Raw genomic sequence first — 24397 nt, 5'->3', positions numbered from 1 at the left:
TTAAAGCAACTTTCCGTCAATTTCCATGTGAATGTTGAGATTGCCATCCAAAAAGACAGCAAGTTTTCCATGTAGCGCTGCCCTTTCTGTGGCGACTGTCCGTTCACTGCATCTTCCTCAACAATAATAAACACATTGGAGTTCACCCCAGCTGGAAATATACAAAGCTGCCATTATACTTCATCATTACCAGGCAACTAATTAATTTAGAATGATTGCCAGATAAATTGATGAAAAAAAGACTGCCTGTCACTTTTAGCCCTGCTGCTGATTGCTCATGTTTTCAAACCGAATAATCATCCAGTAAAGGCTCGGATAAACTACTTATTGGTCTGTGAAAGCTGTCATTTCATAAATTGCTTTGGTGACAGACAATGGCGACAATAAAGTCGTTCAAGTGAACTAAAGGCGAAGAAGTGTGTGTGTGTGTGTGTGTGTGTGTGTGTGTGTGTGTGTGTGTGTGTGTGTGTGTGCAGAGAAGGAGGATGGAGCAATGCAAGGCTTGTCGCAGCCCAAACCGAAGCAGAAAATGGAAAGAGTGAGAGAAAAAGAGCAGAAATTCTAGCGCTGATGGACAGTCAGGGACCGATCTATTTTCCCCTCGGCGTGGCTGACAGCCCAGTTCGGGTCAATACAATGCAAGTCATTACGGCGCTTCGTACTGGTCTGTAACAACATGGTGTCCTCGTGGCGCTCATACAGATGACAAGCTTTGATAACTACAGGCCTTTGATCAGTAAAAACACTGAACACAAGGCTAGCTGAGCATCGTTATCTCATCCCAACACTGGTGGCGTATTTCAAACGCCGCAGCCGCACTGCTGACCGGACATCACTGCTGATGATGGCAGAATGGAATCGGCAGGTTCCCGGGATTCGAACCCCCGCTTGACTGAGTCACGCTCATGGGAATAGATTTTGTAAAAGTGTCGCATTTCAGATATCCAGATATCACTGTTGCTATCTGGTCCTGCACAGAGATTATTTCCATAAATTACTGGCTGTTGGACTGTGCCAGTTAAATGATAGAAGATTAGAAACAACAGTAAAACTACAGGGAAACAAAGACTGCTTGATACTTGTTTTCATCAGTAGAAGAACTAAACAAAAACTATCATAACATGACTTCAACTTGAAGATTTTCTCATGAGTTCAGCCCGTTTCTACACGTTGTGGAGGAATAAGTTGCATATCTTTGGCTCCTGATTCTGCAGATTCTTCCAACTCTCCACTCAGACGTCATAGTTACATTAACACACGTGAGTATTTGGTTTTGATTGTGAATAAACACAACAGTTGGATGGTAACAGTTTCATGTTGAATAGTTTGATTCATATTCCAAAAGCTTTCGCATGGAACTAAACAGAATTAAAGAGATTCAGAAAGCTGGCCAGAAAGTCCTGAAGGACGTCTGAAAAAGTGTCAATACAGTGTTTTTGCCAATAACCTTCAGAGACATTTAACAATATGATGGTGGGTTGTGCCTCTGAATTAACACTGAGAGGAATTATAAAGGATGTTCTTTTAAAAAGAAAACACCATTAACTGTCAGTCAGTGAGAATTCTAAATGTACTTCATGTCATATTTATTCTACCTTTAGACCGTGGGTGTCAAACATGAGGTCCACGGGTCAAAACCAGCCGACAGCCACCAAACTACCAAGTGAGCTGTGCAAATGTCAAAGAAAACACTGATGTTGTTTTTCTTTTCAAATTTCTTAGGAAGAGCAACCACAACACAACTCTGAGGCCAGAGCTGAGCTCTTAGCGATGCTGCTATGAATGCTAGCTACCTCGTCGCTATCAAAATAGCCTCCAAGCCATGCTGTCAGGGTGTGTTTGTAAAAACAGGGTTTGACAGTTAAAGGAGAAGTTTGAAGAGCATCTCACAGCATGTTGCACCAGAAGAGTTCATTAAAAAGTAACTTTATATCGAGATACCAGTAATTCATTCCTTCATTTTGCTAGCCGCTAGTGATTTTCAGGGTCATGGACAGGGACGAACGAACGGACATGCAAACCCCACACAGAAGGGTGTTTGAATCCAGGACCTTCTTCGGCCAAATAAATAAACATTTTCATCACATATACTCTGCACCACACACACTCACAAAAAAGAAAACCCTTAAAAGTTCACATTTAAAGCTTATTATTTGAGTATTTTCCTTGTTCAGCCCACTCAGGATGAAACTGGTCTTCATGTGGGCCCAGAGTCAAAAGGTTGATTTAAAGAAAAAGACACACTGATTGTCATAAATATACATTTTTTTCAACCTTTCCTACTTTGATTTCAGATAAATACATTTTTAACTTTGTCTTTTCTTTTTTTTAAAACTTTTGGTTACAATCTGCGACAGCAGATAGCATTTGGTTTTACATGTCTAAAAACCACACACCACAGTTCAGCATGTGTGTGGCTCATGGGCTGGGGAGTTTAACCTCACTGTGGAAATACTGTTCAGCCTTTTCTTCCTTCACACTGGGTAAAAAAAAAAATCCTTAAACATGAATTCTTTTCACCAAGATGAGTTAAAGTAACAGGTTTGGCTGAATGCATGTCTTCAATGTGTTGACAGCTGGTATTATTATTTTGCTCTTTCATTGAACAATGGAGGAAAGGTTTTGTTCAGGTAATCTCTCACTCATGTTGCATTGTTTCTCATGAAACTACTACGGAGCCGGGTGTGGGTCTGCGCCACTGCAGGACTGAAAGAGCAAAACATGGTAAGTTATGTGAGTCCATACCGCTGCGGAGTGGCTATTGTTCCAGACAGCAGCAGAACAATGGTCGTGCAGAATTTGCGTTGTAGTTAATTACGGTTTCACTAAAATAGGGAACTCATCTTTGGATGCAGAGAATGTCACTTGACGGCTGGTAATTTCGCTGTCAATCAGATTACTCCTTAATCAGAGCAGCGGTTTAAGCTTTTTTATGACATTTCCAGAGACAATAGGCTGCACAGGGGAGGAAATGTAATTACCATCGGTGCATGTGGTGAAAAATTAATAAGTTAATTTGCAGCACCAGCAGAGTGTCAACAGGAATGGAAAAAATGCTTGGAGACGTACGCACAAAGTGTCCGTGTGGACGGAGTCCTGATGATTAGGTGTTGTGAAGTTGATCCTGAGCAGATCTGCTCTAGCGGGAAGTGTTTGGGCCGATGCTACAAAGAGATAAATGCACCTTTGATAAATATTGGCTTTGAATAGAGTCTGTCCTAAAATGTGCCCAGGGTCAATCTACTGGCTGTGCTGAAGCACAAACTGTATATTAAAACTTTATTCTGATGGTGACCAAATTGTTACCTTGTCATTGCTATCATGTTTAAATTTTATTATTTTTATCATTATTATTATTATTCTCTTTCTGCTCAGATCAAGGCTGAGGTTTCGTGTGGGCTGGAGGGTAGATTCTCACTAATTGGCTACAACAATTTCACTTGGTTTGTAACTGTGCAACACCTCATTGCATTCTAAATGCACCTGCATATTATGTCTGTTCTGCTAGATAAAGGAGCTTTTTTTTTCTTTCTTTCTTGCGTAAATTATTCTTTCAGAATATCTGAGTCATTAATACATGAAAAATTTCTATTCCCAACATAGGCCCATCAAAGATGCCAAGAATAACATTCCATGCAGGAGAAAGCCATGCATTATTGAAAGCACAAAGCCGTTGCATTGCACCCAATGAATTTTAAATATTTTTTTGGAGCGCTAAGTTTCCTCTTCCACATTCCACAGAAGTATAGACGCTCGATACTGAGGAGGAGTTACTTCTTAGATAAGGAAGACTGTTAATACTGATTGTGACCAAACTAACCAGCGCATGATTTACTTTTTCTATAATTTTGTCAAAGCTTTGTTGAAACAGCACAAGATCGCCAGCACTGGGAAAATCTGGTTCATCTGGTCAGCTCAACGCACTGAGACAGGATACACTGACCCTCGCTGGAGCACTCAGTAAGTAAGTTTGTTGAAACAAGCAGAACAATGAGGCCAGTGTCAAATTACAAGAATTGCAATGACATTTCTGTAAATTACATTTCTTCAGTGTTCTCATGTTTCAGTCTTGATTAAAGCAGCATCCAAACTAAACTGTCATCTTATTGTGGGAAGAAAAATACCATCTCGAGAATCACTTATAAAAAAAAAAAAAAAAAAGAAGAAGCTTAGTTGTTGCTTAATTGACAGGAGTGAAACTTTATACCTAAACAACACCATGTCCTGCTTTCAAATACAGAGCTGAACTTCAAATGTACAGCAGACATTGCATGAATGATACTGAAGAACTGTCTCCCTCATGCTAATTCATGATCTCACGCGGACTACATGAGGGCCATTGGTATGCGACAGAGAGTCACTCATTACTGGTGTTAGCTCTTTTCAATAAGGAGCTCAAACGCCCCTTTGAAACGGCCTGCCTTTTGCTACACTCCATTACTGACTGCGGGGATTTTTTTTCCCCCCGAATCTCTGCAGTCCTGAGACGAGCTGATGGCCTCTGATGTGGATGTGCTCGGTGGTAGGTAACAAGAGTTTGTTCCAAGTAATCACTTCAGCAGCAGGCCTCGCTGATTAATGCCTTCAACAACTGAGCGGCATCATTTCACATTTCAACCATTTTTTGTCTCATTCAGAATCACCAATGAGTCAAAGACAAGTGAGCAAATGAGCTTTAATACCCAGGACGCGACTGTTGGGTGACACAATGGCGATGTTGTGGCAACTGAAGTGCTGATGTTCCTGTCGGACAATTGCAGTTATTTCTGTCTTGCTGAGAAAATAACAACACATTAGCAGCGTGACTCTGGTTTGACCACTTCGTTCCAGACTGATTGATCTTGGAGCCATGCAGACGGATTGGCTATTTAGATATTCCTATTAGGCCCAAAATGAATTATCCTCAATTGGATGACTCCCTCTTTCTTTCATTTGCATGTAAGAGTTTGATACTTCTGGCTTTTAATGGAGTATGTGATTTCACCACCGAAATTCATTTACGCCTTGAAATGCAATCATCTTCATGATCGGTATCTGGATTGGGTATCTGACACCTGCTCCCTGTTTCTCTGAATTCATGACTGGTATTAAAATGTGTTCTCATCCTCTTGAATGGGCCCACAACTTGATTCACTCACAAACCATCACTGAGATGGTACACTACACACTTTCGACTTCAGAAAGGTTTGTAAATACACGTACTGTATATTCACTGAATGCCACGTCTCTCACACTATCCTGAAAGTTTATATTTGTTGTAGAAAAAAGTGTGAAATTTGAGACGAACGACATTTTAGGTTACAATTTAGACTTAAATTTATTGAGAAAGTAATGTCTCAAAGACATTTGAAAAATCCAGTCATCAACTCATCAGTAACTTCTCTCCCTCTGGTGGCATATTAGAAAAAGTCATCACTAGATTCAGAAGTACACACTGACTTGTTAGAGACTAAAAGCACGTGTGAACATATTATCCAGACTGAAAACAACTTTTTTCTAAGTTGGATGAACAGAATCAGAACATGCTGTTAAAACTGGATCTACTCCTGCATGTAAACAGAACAATCGGACTGGAACTGGACTGGCTAAGTTGAAGAGCAAAACGAAGGTTTGGCTTTTAAAGCTGAAAACCTGTCATTCCTCTACTTGACTACCTTTGCTAAGTTTCCAGTTTTCTGTGATCTTTGACAGCGCAAGCTAACGGGGAATGGATCCATATTAAAAACCGAAGAGCAGAAATCACCACCCATCTTCGAGGAGCCATAACTTCAACAATAAATCAACTGTACTCCACTCAATGTATGCTGGGATGAAGACAATAGTCCAATGAATGGCTTAGTCAAAGCTATCCAGGTAAACCTTGCTTGTTGACAGCCGCTGCTTGGTAACATAAAGGTTTTCTTTTCCTCGCCGTTTAGAACAGTGCAGACTTTAATAGAGGCGGCTTGATGAGGTACATACAAAAGCAGCTCGCCCAGCTTGCAAGATTAACAAATCTATCCGCTGCATGACATGCGCTTAATGTCTACTATTGTTAATGAGGAGATGGTCGGATCAGTGGAGAAATACGGTGGAATTAGCAGCATAGCGGCGTGCTGGGGTGAGGTGGGCTGACTTGTTGTTCTGCCAAAGCAATAAGACAAAGCTAAAAACACAAAGCTGTTTATATTATTAGGAGGAGAGCACATACATTCCTGAATCATTTTGAAACAAATGAGATTTTAGAGAGAAGCCACAGTCAGGCGAATTAATCAGAAACACTGACTGGAACGCCTTACCTCAATTACTCCCTCGATGCTTAAAATAACTCCAGACTACAGGACAATGCAGCTCAAAGTTCCCCTTAAACCAAACTACAGAGGGTAAGCTATCAATGTTTTCTTTTTTTTTTTTTTTTTTGTTAGTGTTGACTCCTAATAGATCCCCACACCGGGCCAAAACTGTGACATTCAGCAGTTAATGTTCCAACATTAACCTCGGTGATACCAGACATAAACAGAAATGCAAATTAAGTGATTCATTAAACTACTTAGTCGGATTATGCAAATATTTTATGTCAACACAGTTAACTCTGAGTAACATTGGCGGCATTATCACGAACTCCCAATGTTCAGCGACCTACTCATTAAGAAACAACTACTTTCTTATGAATACACAAATTGAAGACAGGGAGACCAGGGCGTCAGGTCGGGGCTAATTCTGAGTTTCCCTATGGGCAAGATAAGGTTTCTAAATTAGAGCCGGTGAAGAAGTGAAGTGCGGCAGGGGGACGGTTTGCCTGTGTGGCTCTTTGCCAGGAAGAGTCGGGGTTGCAGGGGAAAGAAGGTCCCGTCAGAGTGGTTTTCTGGCAGGAAGCCATGAACTGGCTGGTCTGCAAATCACTGCTTTACTAGAAAAACTAGCAACGTGCTACTTTACTGAAAACATAAAGATAATTAAAAAAAAAAAAAAAATGCAGGCGCTTGCAATTGGTGAGTCAAACACTCAGGAACCAGATAAAGTCCAATTTCATCTTGAGTGGGACGGACCATGAAAATAGTGACATAGCAGCCTTTAAATTTCAGACTTTCAAGATGTTCCTTGTTGTGGTGCAGAGCATACATGATGGAAATGTCGAAAAATCGAACAATTGCAACTGGAAATGACAACAATCTAAACAAAAAAAACTAATTCTAATGAATCCTTCTTGGTCAAAATACAGTGAAATTTTCTCTTTTACCACATTTGTATTTTTTTTTAAAATTATTTTCTAATGTTTACTTTCTGTAGTTCCACATCAATAAAGACTGTATTTTCTCTTCATCCACTCCAGGCTGCAGGAAACTCACACTGCACGTTGAGCTGGATGGATGAGTTGGTCATCCCCACCACGTTCTCTGCAATGCAGGTCAGCTGGAAGTTGTTGTCGTCCCGGCTGATGTTGAACAGGGTCAGGTTGATGGAGTGGATGTTGGGCCAGTAAACATTAGACTGTGAAGGATAAGATGAAAGGCGCTCAGCTGTGTGACCGATATACTCCGCAGCATCACAAATAACATAGATTGGACTGGAATCTTTCACCACTGCATTAAAGTTCATAAAGGCATTTAATCATTGGTTAAACTCCTGCAGAGGAAAACAGAGAACGCTCAATGAGAAAACACCACCTGCGGGAATTAATCACTTCATTGATTCAGCCTGATCTCACCACAAAAGGTCCAGCGTTGTAGAAAGTACAGAATGAGCAATATGCTGTAAATTCTGCCACTAACTAGATTAATTAAATCACTTTCCACCTTTAAGGGAACCTAATCGGTTTTGCCGGGCGTTCCTCCGTGCCTTGGCTTGGCCGTGCTCCCACACCCCAACACTTCACTCATCCTGATGCACTGTCTGCCTCCTATACAACATGGCGCCTGAGGCCGAGGCAACTTTCCCCTGGAAAGTCTCAGCGAGCATTAAAGACACAGATGACAAATTCGGCCACATGGCAATTTCGGAGAGCGCCGCTCTTCTCTCCTCGCTGTTTCGCTCTGCGGCTGTTACTGCCGCGGCGTCCCCGGGGCCCGTCTCGAGGAGCCAGATTAGCGGGTTAGCCGCCTCGCTGTGGGTTCAGCCCGGGCCGCTCAGTCACACAAAAGTGGCTTATTTTGAACAAGGCGGGTGGGATCATGGCGGTAACCTGTGCTGCGCGGCGCATGCAGCTCATCAGAGAGCTACACTGCAGGTTAAGCCGGGGTCCCGTTCTTCACACGTGAGCGGGTGACTTATCGGCGTCGGCTGCCTCGGTGCACCATCGGAGAATTCTCTGCATACTTACTGTCACCATCAAAGTGTCAAACCATGACGGGCCAGACAGGCTATTATTTTAATCAATCCAGCTGTCTGCTCTGGCTGAACAAGACCTCACTTCCACTCTTTCTATCCATGGAGAAAAGCCACCAAGCCTGTTTTTATCCTCTACGCAGTGCTCTTATTAGATATATGGTATTCTAAATCAGAAGCACAGTGTGTCTGAAGAGTCAAACTTTCAACAAATAAAGTGAACTTTAACTAAATAATGTTATGTAACTTCAAGAAACCATCTCATCATCCTACATATAATCTTAGTATTCTTCTCTGCAGAGCTTGACCATAAAGGGGCTGTTCTGTGTCTTCAATGTGACTGTTCTTCTACCTGATTGGTGCATTTCTACAAAAAAAAAAAAAAAAAAAAAAACTCATGATCTGAGCTGTACCAGGTTTTCTTGGAGGTAACGCTTGTTGGATCTGTGAGCTTGTGTCCTCAAACAGGACAGACGTTTGACAAAAGCTGCAAGATGCCTTGCAAACTGAACATATGGAATGTACGCGTGACAAAATGTTAACGCCATTGTAATTGGATTACATTTTTATGCAATGTGTATTTATACTCTGCAAATTAAAAATGACAGAATTAAAAGAAAAATGTGACTGTTCACAGCTAATTCACAGAAATTATAATTGTAGTTTTTTTTATTATTATTATCACTGGAGAGCCATAATTTTATACTTGGTGACCACAAAGTAGAAGTTACAAGAATAAATATTAAGTTCCACAAACTGGTCTTCTTCAACTTCTGCGAACTAAAGATACAAATATCATTGGGGTTAAAAAAAAAAAACACTTCAGTAATTGTATTCCTCACAAATCACGCTGGATGATATTCATTCAACACAGGGTCTGAACATCTCCCTTATAAACACAGTAGTAGCTACAGGTGGTGGGTGTTCCTCTGTGAGCAAAAGCAGGTACATCTGCACAATTAAAATAAATACATGAATATATAAAACAGAAGACAGCCGTCTGGAGTGAAGAGTATGACAACTTCAAATGAATTACAGCTAAAAACAGCACTGGAGAACTGAAGAGGAAATGTGTAAAAGAAAGAGAACAAATAACTGTATTTACATTTCTGTGGCTGTGTGTGTGTGCGTGTGTGTATGACTGACCAGGTGTGTGTTGATGGAATGGAGGCCGCTGACGGTCCAGTCCACTTCAGGCACCGGTGATCCGGATCCGTTGCAGCTCACAGTCACATTGTCGCCCTCCATCACCAGCACACTGCTGTGACTCACACTGATCTCTGGCAAGTCTGGAAACAGCAACGCACACACACACACACACACACACACACACACACACACACACACACACACACACACACACACACACACACACACACACACACACACACACACACACACACACACACACACACACACACACACACACAGAGTGGGAGTTCATGAGAGCGCGTCACTGTCAGTGTGTACGTATTATTTTCACACCAAATCAATTAATCACTTTTCATTAATGTAATAAAATGAGGACAAAAGAAACAAGGAGGTGAGCACACTGGCTCGCCCACACACACACACACACACACACACACACACACACACACACACTGGATGTCACAGGGATGAGTCATTGCCAGCAGATAATACTGCAGACTCTTCAGCCTCTGTCAGAATCAACACAGCTCCTCACATCAGATTCACCCTCTGAACTCTGTCACACCTCCTCCCAGTGCTACTCTTCTCCTCTTTCCTCCATTTCACCTTTAACCCCTCCCCTCCTCCTCGCCCTGTCATTTTATCCTTCACCATTCTTTCATCTGATGTCCTCTTTTCCACTCTTTCCTCCCTCATGACCCCGTCTGCAGCGTCCTCTCCACCCCCCCTCTCTCACACGCAGATCGCAGCTTTCCTCCTCTTACCGCAGTTGTTGATGTGCATGTTGTGCAGTCGCATCTTGGAGGCTCCGTTCCTGCAGTAGAGCTGCTGCGTTTGAAGCCCGGCCTCTCCTCTCTGCTGCCACAGCTGGATCCAGCGGATGTCACAGCCACATTCGAACACCACGTTGTCCAGGCGCCTGAAAACGAAAAAAAAAAAAAAAAAAAAAGACGACTGAATTCACAAAAACCAACCCAATGAAAACACGAGGAGCTGAGAGCGGCACAGCATGGCTTTTCCACAAAACAACCAAATATGAAAAGGCGCTTCATCAGAATCACATGGACACCTTACTGTCATTATCACTGTCAGTGTTAGATTTTTAATAAATACTTAAATCAAGCCTACATTTCCTAGAATAGCTGCTAACTTGGCAATCTTTTATTTACACAGCACTCGGGTACAGTCTGAAGAAACCACTGTAATTTATTTATTTACAAGTCTTACAATAAAACATGGAAAAAAAGAGAATTAAGCTGTGTGTGAATTGCTTTGACAAATGAAATTACAAAGGAGGTGAACCAAGAAAAATGTAAAATGTCTGACACTTGCAGGTTAACGTGGATAAACCTAAGCGAAAGATAAAACCTTGAACCTCTTCAAATTGCCTTTCGTTGTGTCCCAATGGCCGTCAATCTGTAAATATTTTAAATGTGCAGAACATGAAGAGCGAACCTGTGACTTTCACTGTTGGCAGCTATGCTTGACTTGGATTTATTAATTGACATGCATGTTTCTGAACTGGGGAGGAAGCCGGAGTACCCAGAGCGAACCCACACACACACACACACACACACACACACACACACACAGGGAGAACATGCAAACTCCACACAGAAAGGCCCCAGTTGGTGTTTGAACCCAGGACATTCTTGCTGTGAGGCAAGAGTGCTAATCACTGCACCACTGCGCAGCCCATGCTGCCCCTGTGATAAAACAATTCTTCTGAAATGGGGAAACAAAGAGCGGACGGGGGTAAATAACACGTCTTCCTCAGCAAATCACACCTTTCTGAGTAGCTCAGATTTTCTTTCTGCAGAAGCAACAAGGGCGACGGTTCAAGTCCCGGCTGTTAAAAGCTTCGACTGCAGCATGTTATTCCGCTTTAATTCTCCTTCCATGCTTTTATAAATCCAACAACAATCAATACACAGAGGCATCCTGAATGAAAGAATCACTCTTAGACGTGTTGCTTTATAATAAAACCGATTATTTTGAACACTGCGAGACAGTTTGGTGTGTGTGTGGATGTCTTCCAACACACACCTCGTGCTCCCTTGAAACCGTTCCCACCTCATCACGGCATGAAGAATCTGCTATGCTGTTAATATACATACACAGAGGCAGAGAGAGGCTTGTGTTCCTACTGTATTGTCCTCTGAGCGCCACTAAAGTGCATCTAAATAATGTGTTTGGAAGACACGCTGAACGGCGGCGGCTGCTTCTCTCCCATGATGCTCACACCTTTGTGAGCACGGCGTCTTTCAACTGACACACACAAACAGACTTTGATGTGCAAAATCAGCCAATTTCAATTTTAATATTCGCCGGCATGAAATGACGTTGACTTTTAAAGGTGATTCCAGCAAATTCTCGTCATATGTGTGCTTCAGTTTCTAAATAAGAGACACGCAGCAACAACACAGGATTTTGGGAAAATCTGAGAAACTCACACAGGCGAGTGATGATGAAATGTGGAGCTAATACACTTGTTTTATGAGTTTTGTCATATATTTGGTTTCATGTTATTAATATTAAAACAGAAGCCTACTTGGTAATTGCTCAGACCTCAGAGAGCTTAATTAATTAAACATGTCAACAATGAGATGTTGGTGTCAAATTACAAGTCCTTGATGCTCCAGGCTGTGTAATGAAGAACGGGTGTGATTTCATTTTCTCGTTAACAAGAAGAATTTTCAGGGAGGAAGCTTTAAGGACAGAAAATAACCAATAATTATTCCAGCATTTTCCTACAACTCAAAACAACGCAAAGATCAAGCCACCGCCAAGTAATGAGTTCACCACAAAACAGCAACAAACACCAAATACAACCTGATGATATTAAAAACAAGTTCTAACAATGAGTAGAACATGTTTCATTTGAGAGAATAACCTAAATGTTTTTTTTTCTTCCTATATAATTAATAGAGAGCTGCATTTAAGTCGTTTCAAAGAACCAGTAAAACAAATCAGTAGCTGGTCAACAGCAGGATCAATAGCATCCTGAGTTATCGCTTGTATCTCATTGTGAAACACTCCTGCTGGTTAAATGATCTTTTTATACAATTGAAGTATCTTAAATTTCAGGATATTGTCCATCTAAACACTGCTTTAGTCATGTATAAGGCTCATAATAATATGCTCCCTCACTAAATCCAAGTCTTGTTCAAACCCGGAGAGAGACAGTACAATTTCAGAGGAGACATGATTTTCAAAACAGCTTCAGTGAGGACCAGCTTGAAAAGTCGATGTGTTTCATTTAGACGTGTCAATTTATGGAATGATCTGGATGATACATTAAAGGGCTCCAAAAATATTCATACTTTTAAAAAAATGTATAAATATAAACTTACTGTTTAAACTAAGCTACTCTGGAAAACTTATAAAGTACAAAAACGACTGTAATCAAATTATGGCTGAGCGTGTGTGTGTTTGTGTGTGGGTGTGTCTTGAACATAGAATAGTGTGTGGGTGCGAGATGTATGAGGGTGAGAAACGCTGAGAGGTGAAATTAAAAAAAAAATTATAAAAAAAATAAATAAATAAGGATAAGAAGAAGCAATACCTGGATGAACTAGATCGGTTGTAGTTCTTTAGTTCTTTTCTTTTTGAAAATATATTTTGTTGCTGTCTTGGAAATATCTATGTTGCTAGGGGTAGGCGATACAAGTGATAAACTTCTGCCAGTCAAATGTATTGTTTTAAGTGTAAGAATTAGGCTACTTGTGTTTTCCTTGTAAAAAGAAGACTGAAATAAACTAAAAAAAAAAAAAAAAAAAAAAAGTGATCTCTTCCTGGATGACAACAGATGTGACGACATGTGAGAGGACGTCAAGGTTTGATGACGAAGTGGATTATATAGCAGAGCTCATCCTGTAGTTTGCTGTAGTCATTAGATCAGACATGCTGCAGTGTTGCTTCTCAGTTTCATGAAGACCCTGAATGAGGGGACAACCTGTGGTTAAATGGCGTTCATCTTTTGATCACGACAAGAGGGTCAGTGAAGGAGTTCAGACAGCAAACCTTGACCCAGGGCAGGGCAGACAAACAGACCGCCTTAAAGAGCCCTGGTCATTCAAAGGAAGCTTTTAAATGGAAGTACACACATCTATTCACATACATCTATTGTGTCTCACTGTTCTTTCAAAAATGTAGAAAGCTACAGTTACAAATCAAATTTGATTGATGTCATGTCTATTATCAAACAGCAATATTTGAAACATTTAGATTAATGCAGCATTTCCTGGCTGTCAAATGTCCATTTATTCCATTAATCATTCAGTTTTACATTAATTGAACATGCATCTTAAAGTTCCATTAAGAGTTGATCCAAATTCTTTGACACATTCAAGTAATTTTTTTTTTCTTTTTTAAATAACGCAATGCTTTGCTTCTTCATTAGTCACTTTTAAAATACTGTAGCTCAGAAACTTTGGTGAAGAAGTAACTAGAAACTATAATTACTTTTTAAAAGTAACTTGCCCATCGCTGGTACCCACATCGTTCTCTGCCATGACCCTGTAAATGAACATCATTCACAAAACTTTTCTAAAAACAAAAATGATGTGTTTTCACTTGTAAATGGAGCCTAAATCAATCCAAGCACAATTTTTCATCTTTAAACTGTCTGATTGTTAAACCTTCAGACCAGTTTAGGTGTTCTTGGAGTACAATGTAGCTGAGGACTCCACCGCTCATCCACCCTCTCACTCGTCCAGTCGAGGACCTGATTTCCAGCCGTTGCTTCATTAGGTCGTTTTTTTTTTGTTTTTTTTCCAAAGTGAGAAAGACAGCCAGCTGCTCAGCTCTGTAGTAAAATATTTCTACATTAAGTTTGATGAGATGGTTTAAGTGCCTTAATCAGCCGACAATCAGCCACGGTGCACACAGACAGCTTAATGCTACGACAATCACGTAATCATCCTGCATGGCTGCGATTTTCCCACTTACAAAAAAAAAAAAAAAAACTGGTTCTGTGAAGACTTGTTCTCCTGCATCAAATGCTAGTGAGCAGCATCAGATCATTCGAATTAACACCGTTTTTATGGTTAATTAGAAGCAATTGTGCGGCATTAAGAAGTAAACCCACTCATGGCAGGGAAGAGTTAAACATATCCCAGGAAGTAATTATATTAAAAATCACAGAAAAACTCTCTCCCAAACCAAGCGACTGCCAACATCCTCAACCCAATTAGCAGCATTCCTCACCATCTCAAAGCTAACAGAATTAACAATATCGGTCATACAAATCACAGCTCTAATGAAGGGGGCTGCTTCAACAACAGTCGGCACAGATGTGTGTTTGATAATGTGTCCTGATGGTTGGATTCGTTTGAGCCTGCAGACAAGAGGGAAAAACAAACAAACAAACACAAATAAATAAAAACAACAACAACAACAACAAAAAAAACTGCACCAGCACATTCAAATGTGAGGAGGTCAGAGTTCAAAGCGGCCCGGGCTATCAGTCTCTGGCTGCATTAGAGGCAGACAGCTATCATTAAGCTCCACCGTGCATATTCTCCCAGAGAAGAGCCACATTATTCAGCATTGCGCACCACCTTTGCATTTTGCATATGTCCAATTTGGGTGCTGTGATTGGCCAATTTTGTCAAGATGAATGTCTGTCCAAATGTCCTTGACAGAGGTCAATAAGATATTGCAGAGAGCATGAATAATGTATGGGCTGCGTCCACGGCGCAGTGTGAAGTAATGAGAATAGATTCCCGCAGGTGGATCTCGCTTATTATCAGCTGCTCGCTGGATCTGATACTGTAGTTAGAGCAGAGCCTTTCCGCACTCAGGATGACAGCTCACTCATCGGTCCTGCCACCACATCAGCTCATTATAAAAGTCCTTTCTTTTTAATTACTGCAGAAAACCCTATTAGCTCATTAGCAGTTTCATTTACAGACATATTCTAATTATAGGAAGGGCTTGTACCATTTTTCAGCTTTTGTACCAAGATTAACCTGATGGCTCGGGCCAATTAGCTCCAAAGTAAATATAGAAATAACATTTTCTACTTTCAGTTGAAGTAAACTTGTTTCCTAATTCACCCCCATTCTAAAAGTTTCTGCGTCTGGGGTTTTTCATTTTGTTTTTACAGATTTATTTTCAGAGCACTGAGGTGGAAAAACAAACAGGAAAAATCTAAAAATGAACAAATAGATTGTTTATTGATCCCAGGATGTTCAGCAACATAAAATGGTCTTTGATAGTGTTATTTCAAATCAAAGTAAAAAAATAAAAAAGTCTTCCAGTTGTATGTTTCCGCAGTTTAAATCAATGTCAGGCCGGGTTTATCTGATAATACGGGCCCTTCAGCGAGTCATTTCCAGAAGACAACATGTAGTTTTCTCTCAAACGCTTTTATTACACTGGACACACACACACACACACACACACACACACACACACACACACACACACACACACACACACACACACACACACTTGTGACAAGGGACCGAACAAAGCCATCCTGGATAACCTTTCCACTTCCTCTACACTGAGCTGTGACAGATTGGCAGTTCACAGCAGAGAGAACAACAAAGGACAAGACCAAAGAATTCCCCAAAAACTCCACTGAATCTCTTCACAATGAGTTTACTGCACTCGCTCTCCCACCTCTTCGTTTTTTCGTACATGTGAACCTTTGTGCCAAATTTGAAGTCCTTCCTCTGAGGCGACTCCAGACAGAACAAGTCAACGAAAGTCAAAGAAACTTTGATCACTGAATCCTGCGCAGAGATGTCCCGAAAACCTTTCCGAGATAATTTATTTACACAGAGAGAATTAATGTGAGGTTAAAATAACCTTGACCTCGAATCACCAGAATCTAATCCGTTCAGCTTTTGAGTACGAGAGAAAATTTGAGCCAATTTTGAGGTCATTTCATCAAGCTGCTCCTGACATGGGATCAATTCAACACTGATTCAATTACTTTTGAAGTAAATCTGAAGGAATGAGCTCGGCTGCTTCCCAAAAAGGCGACTGAAGTGCAGACAAAGTGACCTTGGGATCTGACCTTTGAGAGCCAAAATCTCATCAGCACGTCTCTGATTGGGAGTAAATGTAGACGTGTTCATCAGAAAGGGACGGGCAGAAAGCAAAGGAAGAAATAAAGCCGTTACAAGACACTGCAAACCACAACATTCTGTTCACCATCAATTCAGACAGGGACCTGCCTGCAGAACCTCAGAATTACTGAAATATAGACACCATGGGATGCATGGCCATGTAGCAGCGAGCACTGTTTCAAAGCCACTCAGCCTCTGGTTTAGACCAGGGTTTAAGGGTTGAGTTTAAACAGGCATCTTTCCATTTGAGGCTTGTATGTTCATGTTTTCATGTGCTTTGAGTTGCTACTTGCCTCAAACAGTCCTAAAGCATATACTTCAAGTTGATTGTTGTCATCAGATCTGCAGGATATATCAGTTATGATATATTTGTTGCTGCTTGCATGTGTCATCCACCTTTCAAATCCAGGGTTTGAATCCCTCACAGCTGTCTGTCTCTCGCCAAAGATTTTCTCTCTTTCTTTCCTCTGACCAGAACAGCAGCAAGTCTCCTCCTCTGAGTCTGGTTCTGCAGAAACTTTGCTCTGAGTCGAGTTGTGCAGGTCTCTTGTGATTAAAATGGAGGTTTTTTTTTTCTTTCCACCAACTCTCCTGCTGGCTCTAGTGGAATTGTTGGGATTTTCATTGCAAAAGTGCTTTGAAATGACTGTGTTGTGTCTGTCGCAATAGAAATAAAACTGAATTGAATAGGTTTCATGTGGAAAAAATGGAAAAAAAATCAAAGTAGGTCTTTCCTCGAAATGCTTCCTCTTGACTATCATAAAGATTTTAGAGATAACAGGGTGAAGTTAAAACGTCAAAAATATACAAACGCAGTCGAATCAAACATCACATTGCATTTGTTTTGTTTTCCCAGTGTTTGAAAGAAGTGTGCATGCAGATGGAAATCACCAGAGAGACAAGGGTGTCTGGAAAATAACACTGTTTCTTAAAATCTACAACTATAATTAAAGCTGAAAAGACTTGCCAATGACAGACATAAAGCAGTGAATTCTGAAGGCAACAAAACAGCATGGATCAACGTTCCTGTCATCTTCATGGTGATCAATGGGAGAATCTGGGAAAAAGTTGCTCCTGAGAGATGCTTTTGTTTACTGCCCCACCATTCAACCATCAATCTCTTTTTACATTCCTTACAAGAACTGAGAAATGGCAAGTTTTTAATTCGTAGAAGCAGCTGTTCGCTCAATCAGCGACCTGATATGTTCGACATCTTATTAAAATGACCACTCCTTTCATCGGAATTCCAGCAGATACTCCCGATTCACTGAAGAACGATGAGGGGAGAACAGATCGCTCTCCACACGACAGCGCGGATGAGATTTTCAAGGTTAAAGGTTTTCACTTAACGCGGAGCAAGTTGAACCACAAGGGATCAAAGCTCACCGGAGCAGGGCGGCCCAGGCTTCCCCCCTCTTACACTGTAATTATCCTCATAATTAATAAGAACCCCAGCCTCCCCGTTCTCGCAGCAGCTCCTCTGGGGACAGGTGATCGGCGCCTGTGTGGATCCAGGCGGAGGAGGGTGAAACGGGTATCGTGCTGAAGCAGGGAAGCAGCGACCCGGCGGTTCAGTCGTGTGCCCCCACCTGCACGGCGAAGTAACACACTCATGAATTTACACAGCTGCCACATAAACACACAGCAGGACGACTAAAAGAAGAAAAAGAGCCGCCAACTGACAGCTGGAATTTGATGAATGCATGAAGGAGAGCAGATTAGACTTCGAAAGAACAACAGCAAACAGCCGTGTGACCTCGGACACAGAGAGCTAACAGCACGGTGTTTCCTTCAAGCTGGCTAACGATCCGGTCCGCTACTCCAGAGGAGAGGTAATGATCACCACCAGAGGCTGTTTTTCTGGGAAATGTACACACAGGTGCTCCGGCTGAGGAGCCGAGGATCACAAGCTACAATGAGCCATATACTGCATTGTGGCTCGCGTGCTTTGATCTCAGCTTGAATGCACTGCTTCCTCTCCTTATTCTGTTGTCAGGAATTATTTTAGCTTCTTAGATCCTGTGTGTTTAATAAATCGCCTTGTTTGGCTTATTTTCTCCGCGCTGTCGCGGCTCTCGGGTTTGACTGGGAGTTGTAAAGCCTGGCTTTATGGCTCTTCTTCCCAAACTGTTTTCCTTTGGCTTCAAAACATTGAGATGCTAATGCTTAATACAAACTGACAAGAAAGACTGCCATTGGCTGACTGATGGATAACCCCGTTTACTTGCTGGATGCTGCCTTTTCAACCTGGAAGGGCTCTTGTATTATTCTGAACTGGTCTTTTAGTCGATCCACTCTCAGGGTTTTGGGAAGAAGCAGGCCGAGGTCGTGTGCATGTGCTGATCCAGGACAGGTTCCACCTGGCTTGGTCAATCCATGTGTCCTCATCCTTGCTTGTTTTTTTTTTCTGCGACCAATTATTCCTGAATCCTCTTGTTTTGGATTGGACGAGCCTGGCTCAGTCATTCATCCTGGATGAATGAATCCTACGATCGTGCAACAGATCCCCGGTCTGTATCATGTGAAGGTTTAAAGATTGATGATAGTTTTGCTTCTTTTGTCCCCTGCCCAGTCTTCATGTCTTTTTGCTGGACCCTCATGTCCTCCTCTTTGATCGCTGTCTGCCATGTCGTCATTCCTGCCTGCCAGCGTATTTGAGCACTCTGTCTGCATATTTTCTAGATTAGTTCAGTGTATCTGTTCTTCTCTATCATTAGCATCTGTTTTATTATGATATGCTGGATTAAAATGCTCAAACTTATTCCTCATATCACCACTGTATTTTCTCTTGGAATAATATTACCAGAGATCACTCAAAAAAAAAAAAAAATCATACACCCCTGTGTATCGCAGCAGTAATGTGTCTATTCCGTCATTTGAATGTCTTCTAAATAAATCAAATGTTAAAGACTGAACACGGATCTCTAACCTCATCATTATGTCATGTATGTAGCTGCATATATTAAATTCCCTTTAAGCCTTATTTCATGGGTAACATCAATTATTAAAAGTCCATCTGGAGCCATAGCTGACAAAAAAAAGGGCTGATTTTTATTAATCCAATAACTTTAGATGATGACATATTTTCCCAGATCAGAGAGAAAAGTTGAACGGCCTTCTTTTCTAAAACTACCATGAAATCAGAGCGATAAATCTGCCTTCCTCAAAGTAAACTGCTTATGAGTTCATGCTCAGATCAGGTTTGACAGGTGCCGTAGTATTCATGCTTCTGTCTTTAATTGTATTTTACTTGCTCCCATTCTATTTTTTTTTTTTTTTTTTTTTTTGAAAGTCTTGTCATTTCTGCCTGACTTTTTGATGCAGAGAACTCGCGGTTGTTGTTTTTCTGCTCGGCGCTTCCCATAGATCACCTGTCAATCAAGCGGTGTGGTGATTGCTGTCATTATTATTATTATTATTACCAATGCAAGTGTGGAAAAGAGATAATCGAGCTGTCATCATGTCAGATTGGTTTCTGGGGTCCTTCAGCAGTTGATTGACAAACTGACATCTATGCAAAAGCACCGGGCTGGGTAAACAGATGTAGCATGAACTGGTCTCTGCTCACCCGCCGCACCGTCACTCTGTCACATTATTCTGTTGTTGCTGTGCAGCAGGAGGTGGACGGTGCAGAGATTGACAGAACAAATCAATGGTGGGGGGAGAAAGCAGGAAAAATGGAGAGTTGACTCAACCGATGTCAGATTTACTCCATAAGCATTTCCCGCTGATCCGGTTAAATTTGCTAACAGTCGCTTTAACCGCGCCGTACGAAGCGCGTATCATCACGTTACCACACTCCCTCTTGTTGGGGTCTGCCTCCGTCATCCTCACACAGCACCTTCCTGCTTATGTCATGGATAAAGTGGCACATTGAGAATAAATAAATATCGCTTTTTGTCCCAGCATTGCTTTCCTGCAAGGATGCAGCAGTTTGGTCACTTACTGTCCCTGCTGGCTCCCACACTGCCTGACTTTCTGCTTTTTTTTCCCCCCTTCTCCTCCACCCTCAAACCACCGTGGCATAATTTGTCTGAAGAGGCAGGCCTGATTTTGGCTTATCGACAACACCACCTGCACTGCAATCACGGAGAAGAGAGGGGACACCCGAGTCAGGCGGGGAAAAGCTGCAGGTAGGAAAGAACTGACAAAGTGAGCACAAGCTTAGAGCCAATTTGTTTTTATATGTCAGCAGGGACTCATATATGTTTGCCAGCTTATTTTTAGAAGGATTATATTGCTGTATGGGCATATATATCTGAAACTGGCGACTGTGTCTCCTTTTAATAACTTTGCACAGTGGACTCTTGAGCACTTTGCATTGATTTTAATGGAAATCTGTTACTTTACTGAATCATGTAGCTTGATGAGTTTCATTGTTCTTAAAATATCTGCTCCAGGCCAGAAACACTGGGTTTTTCACTTTAATGTCCTGTTCCAGGTGTTTTGAGCGTTCCGTAAATAAAAACCACAGAGTGAAGTTTTATGAAGTAAATGTACAGCTGCCAAATCAGACATGAGACAGTGTTAGTTAATGGCCGGCTTCAACTCCACATAAATGTCTTTCTTCCTCGCATCGCGATCCAACCGCTTTGTCCGGCTCTTCTCAAGATTTTCGGATGATTTCAGTCACACCACGAGCAAATCTTTTTGGCATCAAGCTCTGTCTTCGACTCCACAAACACATCTCTCACTCGCACATGGAAAAGCTCTGAATACTGATGCTTCCCGAAATGTATTTTCCACATGCCTGGGTGTCGTCAACATGTTTATATGCATAAGACAACAGTTTTCACATCCGAGCTCATTCAGCTGGAAAGACAGCCGCAGTGATTATTTCAGCATTTTACTCACAATGGCCTTTAGATTCAAGCCCATTGTGGTCACTATAAGTCCCTGACCACCTCCAGAGGTGGGCTGACAAGCTGTGTAAATTAGCACCTGTACACTTATGCTCCGAGTGTAATCCAATCACCTAAAATGTCTTTCACTGCTTGCTGTAAAATGGTTTATGACGAATCACTGAGCTGCTTAAGTACCACATGTTCATGGGGGGATGCTGATGCCAAGTCAGAGCTATTCGCAGGGTGTGATCCCTCCTCTGTCTCCTTTTGATTAAAGCTACTTCACCAACGGAACAGACAAAACACATCAGATAAGTGTGTTTCAAATCAAAGTAAAGCACAGCTGCCAATTCTCACACATGGAGGATGAGAGTCATGCGACGAACTGAGAGAAAACAAGGAGTACGTGCTATCTCATGCTCAAAGGTGAGTAAAAGGTGAGAGGAAAACAAAAGCGCGCCTGTTGGAGAGGTGAAATCAAATCAGTTGGGCCTGATAATGTCCAGAAACTGTCAACACCCTAACCCTTCCTGGTTTCTCCAAAGTTGCAACCTAATTTTTATGTAGTGTTTTAGTGAAGACCACCTAATCCAAGACCAAGATTACTCAAGTGTTGTAGCACTCAAAACCAGTCTCAGGTTCAACAACATGACTCTTGGGTACTTAGAAAATAAAGTGTACGCCTAAATGACAATGCGGACCCAGAGAGACCTGTCGCATCATTACATGTAGAAAATGTTTGAATCAATTACCGATTGAGAGACATTAATTAAAAATGAGTGCTGCAGGACTGTAGAAAGAAACCAGAGTACTTGAAAGCATTCTCATGAAAGAACAGTGAGCGTGAACTGTATTCACAGTGAATGTTCAAAACCTCAAGATTTTTAGAGTGAGAAGATTTGACATTTTTTTGAAACTAAAAATCTACCCCAGCGTTTCTTGGTCGATCGGTGCTGAATAGTGTGAAAAAGAGTCTCCTTCAACCCGTCTGCAGCCGGTATACCACAGCACCACATCAGAGTCCCACACCTGCTAAGGCGCGAGGCAGACCGTCCAGCTGAACAAATCCTGATTTCACAGCCCAGATGATACCAAATACAGGGACTCAGTGGTAATGACAACAGTTGTAGCCAAATCAACATTTAAAGTTGGACACAGCAGATCTTATTAACTCTGCTGTCTGTTGCTCTACCCACAGACTTCTACTCACTCACTGACTATATGTAGATATTTCTTCTTTTTTGAAAATTGCAGTTTTCATTCTGCTCTGTTTGAAGTGACCTTGATCAGTCGAATGAAAAACCGGGAAATAAAGTCAAGAGGTTGTTTCAGCTTCAATGCCACGCTGCCTATTATTTTTGGGAGAGCCGTGTTTACGCCGTACACATACTAACACTGGGCCAACATTTATGGATTCAAACACTGCTCGCCATTTTGTGGAAATGCAGTTTTAGTCTTTATGGAGGGCAGAAGCAGAACATATGGACTTAGTTGTCCTTAATCTAAAAACCAACAAACAGTGATGGTGACTCAGTGAGTGTTTTCCCCAAAAGACAAAACAAAGAGAAAGGAAGGGTCGTTCTGCTGTGATAAAATTCCAGTTTGTTAAACAGTATGATGAATGCTAAATTTCACACAACATGGAGTGGAATTGGTCGATGGGGTTAACCATTCTGCTTTCGATCTACCGTCATCAGAAAACAGGTTGTAGTCAGAATGAAATCTTTCATAAGCTCAAGCCTGCCCGTAAAGAATGGTTTATGAGCAAGGTTTGAGCTGAAATTGGATGGTTAGATGTTCTCCTGGGGTGACCGGCAGCTGAGAGGTTACAGCATAAGAGCAGTCAGTCTTCAGCTTGAATTCCAGCCGGAGCAGACCTTCACTGAATGCTATTTCCCCCTTATTTCCTCACAGTCTCACAAAAGTCATTTTAAATACTTAAAACTTTCACCCTCGCCATGAAATATGAGTGAGAAAGGTAAGGGCTCATCTAATCAGGATTGCACTTTGCATTTCTGAGCTGAACTCCATTTTCTGGGGATTTTTCATATTCAGTGAAATATATTGAGGAGCTTCCAGCTACACCAATTAGAATTAATACAGATTGACAGTTTACCACTTTCAACCAGTGTTTATACACACGCACACACACACGCACTTCCAAGTCAAAGTGAGCATTTAGACTGGTTGTAAGACAATTTTGTCAGCGCCCTCCCTTCAGGCCCACTTGAAAAAGCAGTCCAGCAGTTGGCTGTGGAGGTTTTTTAGCTCATTCTCTATTAAAGTCTTCACTCCGCTGAACATTACTGGGCAATAGGATTGGCAAAGCCACAAGCCAACATTGGATTAAGATGTCCAATCTCTCTGTTGCTGCTGAATTGGAAGTAAGTGGTTAATCAATCCTGGCAGGGTCTCCCGGGTGATGATGTCTGATGCTGTGAGACCCAAGACGGAACGATCCTCCAGTAATAACATGCTCCAGTGCCACCGGGAGATCCTTCTGGCAGAACCGATGCAGCATTTCCAAAAAATGCTTTCAACTCCACCTTTGTGAGTAAACATATGTGCAACACTTAAATGACTTCTACTTAAATGACCTGAATGGTTCTGAACCATTCAGGTCTTAGACCACCACACCAACCATGACAACAAAGCAGCCTGAGGCCCGCAAGGCCTCTGGGATCACAGGTGTTTGGAACTTTGGCTACAAAAACTGAACCAATTTATTCTCCAAAGGCTCACTGTTTTCATCCTGCTTTGTTTACAATTCCATCTTGTGTTGGGTTTGCGAGATCTTCACCTTTCACCCCATCTGTTCTAGGTTTGGCTTCAGTCAACTGAACCTGAGTCCAAAAAAAATCCAAGCGCTCTCTTTGAAATGCAGTGGAAAAAAGCAGAAACAACAACCTGAACCTAAATCTGACCGTCTGAACAGTTCCAATGAGATTGGGACAAACACGAAGTGTCAAATTTAGCAAAATTCCTCAATGAACAATAGCATTTACTAAAGCTCTT

General features: G+C 41.6%; 1 protein-coding gene across 3 annotated transcripts in view; it reads right to left on the bottom strand.

Annotated features, from left to right (window-relative positions):
- ntrk3b (neurotrophic tyrosine kinase, receptor, type 3b) overlaps nt 1–24397 on the bottom strand; it is a 256702-nt gene that overhangs the window by 117565 nt on the left and 114740 nt on the right. For all 3 annotated transcript variants that reach the window (XM_030091636.1, XM_030091644.1, XM_030091651.1), the window contains exons 5-7: nt 10221–10375; nt 9451–9593; nt 7329–7470 (exon numbers count right to left, since the gene is read on the bottom strand). In XM_030091636.1, coding sequence (XP_029947496.1) covers nt 7329–7470; nt 9451–9593; nt 10221–10375 — 440 coding nt within the window. The remainder of the gene's footprint in view (nt 1–7328; nt 7471–9450; nt 9594–10220; nt 10376–24397) is intronic.

This window comes from Salarias fasciatus, chromosome 1 (assembly GCF_902148845.1).
Source record: "Salarias fasciatus chromosome 1, fSalaFa1.1, whole genome shotgun sequence".
NCBI classification, from domain to species: Eukaryota; Metazoa; Chordata; class Actinopteri; order Blenniiformes; family Blenniidae; genus Salarias; species Salarias fasciatus.
The sequence above is the reverse complement of the archived record's forward strand: the minus strand, read 5'-3'. Positions and strand labels throughout refer to the sequence as shown.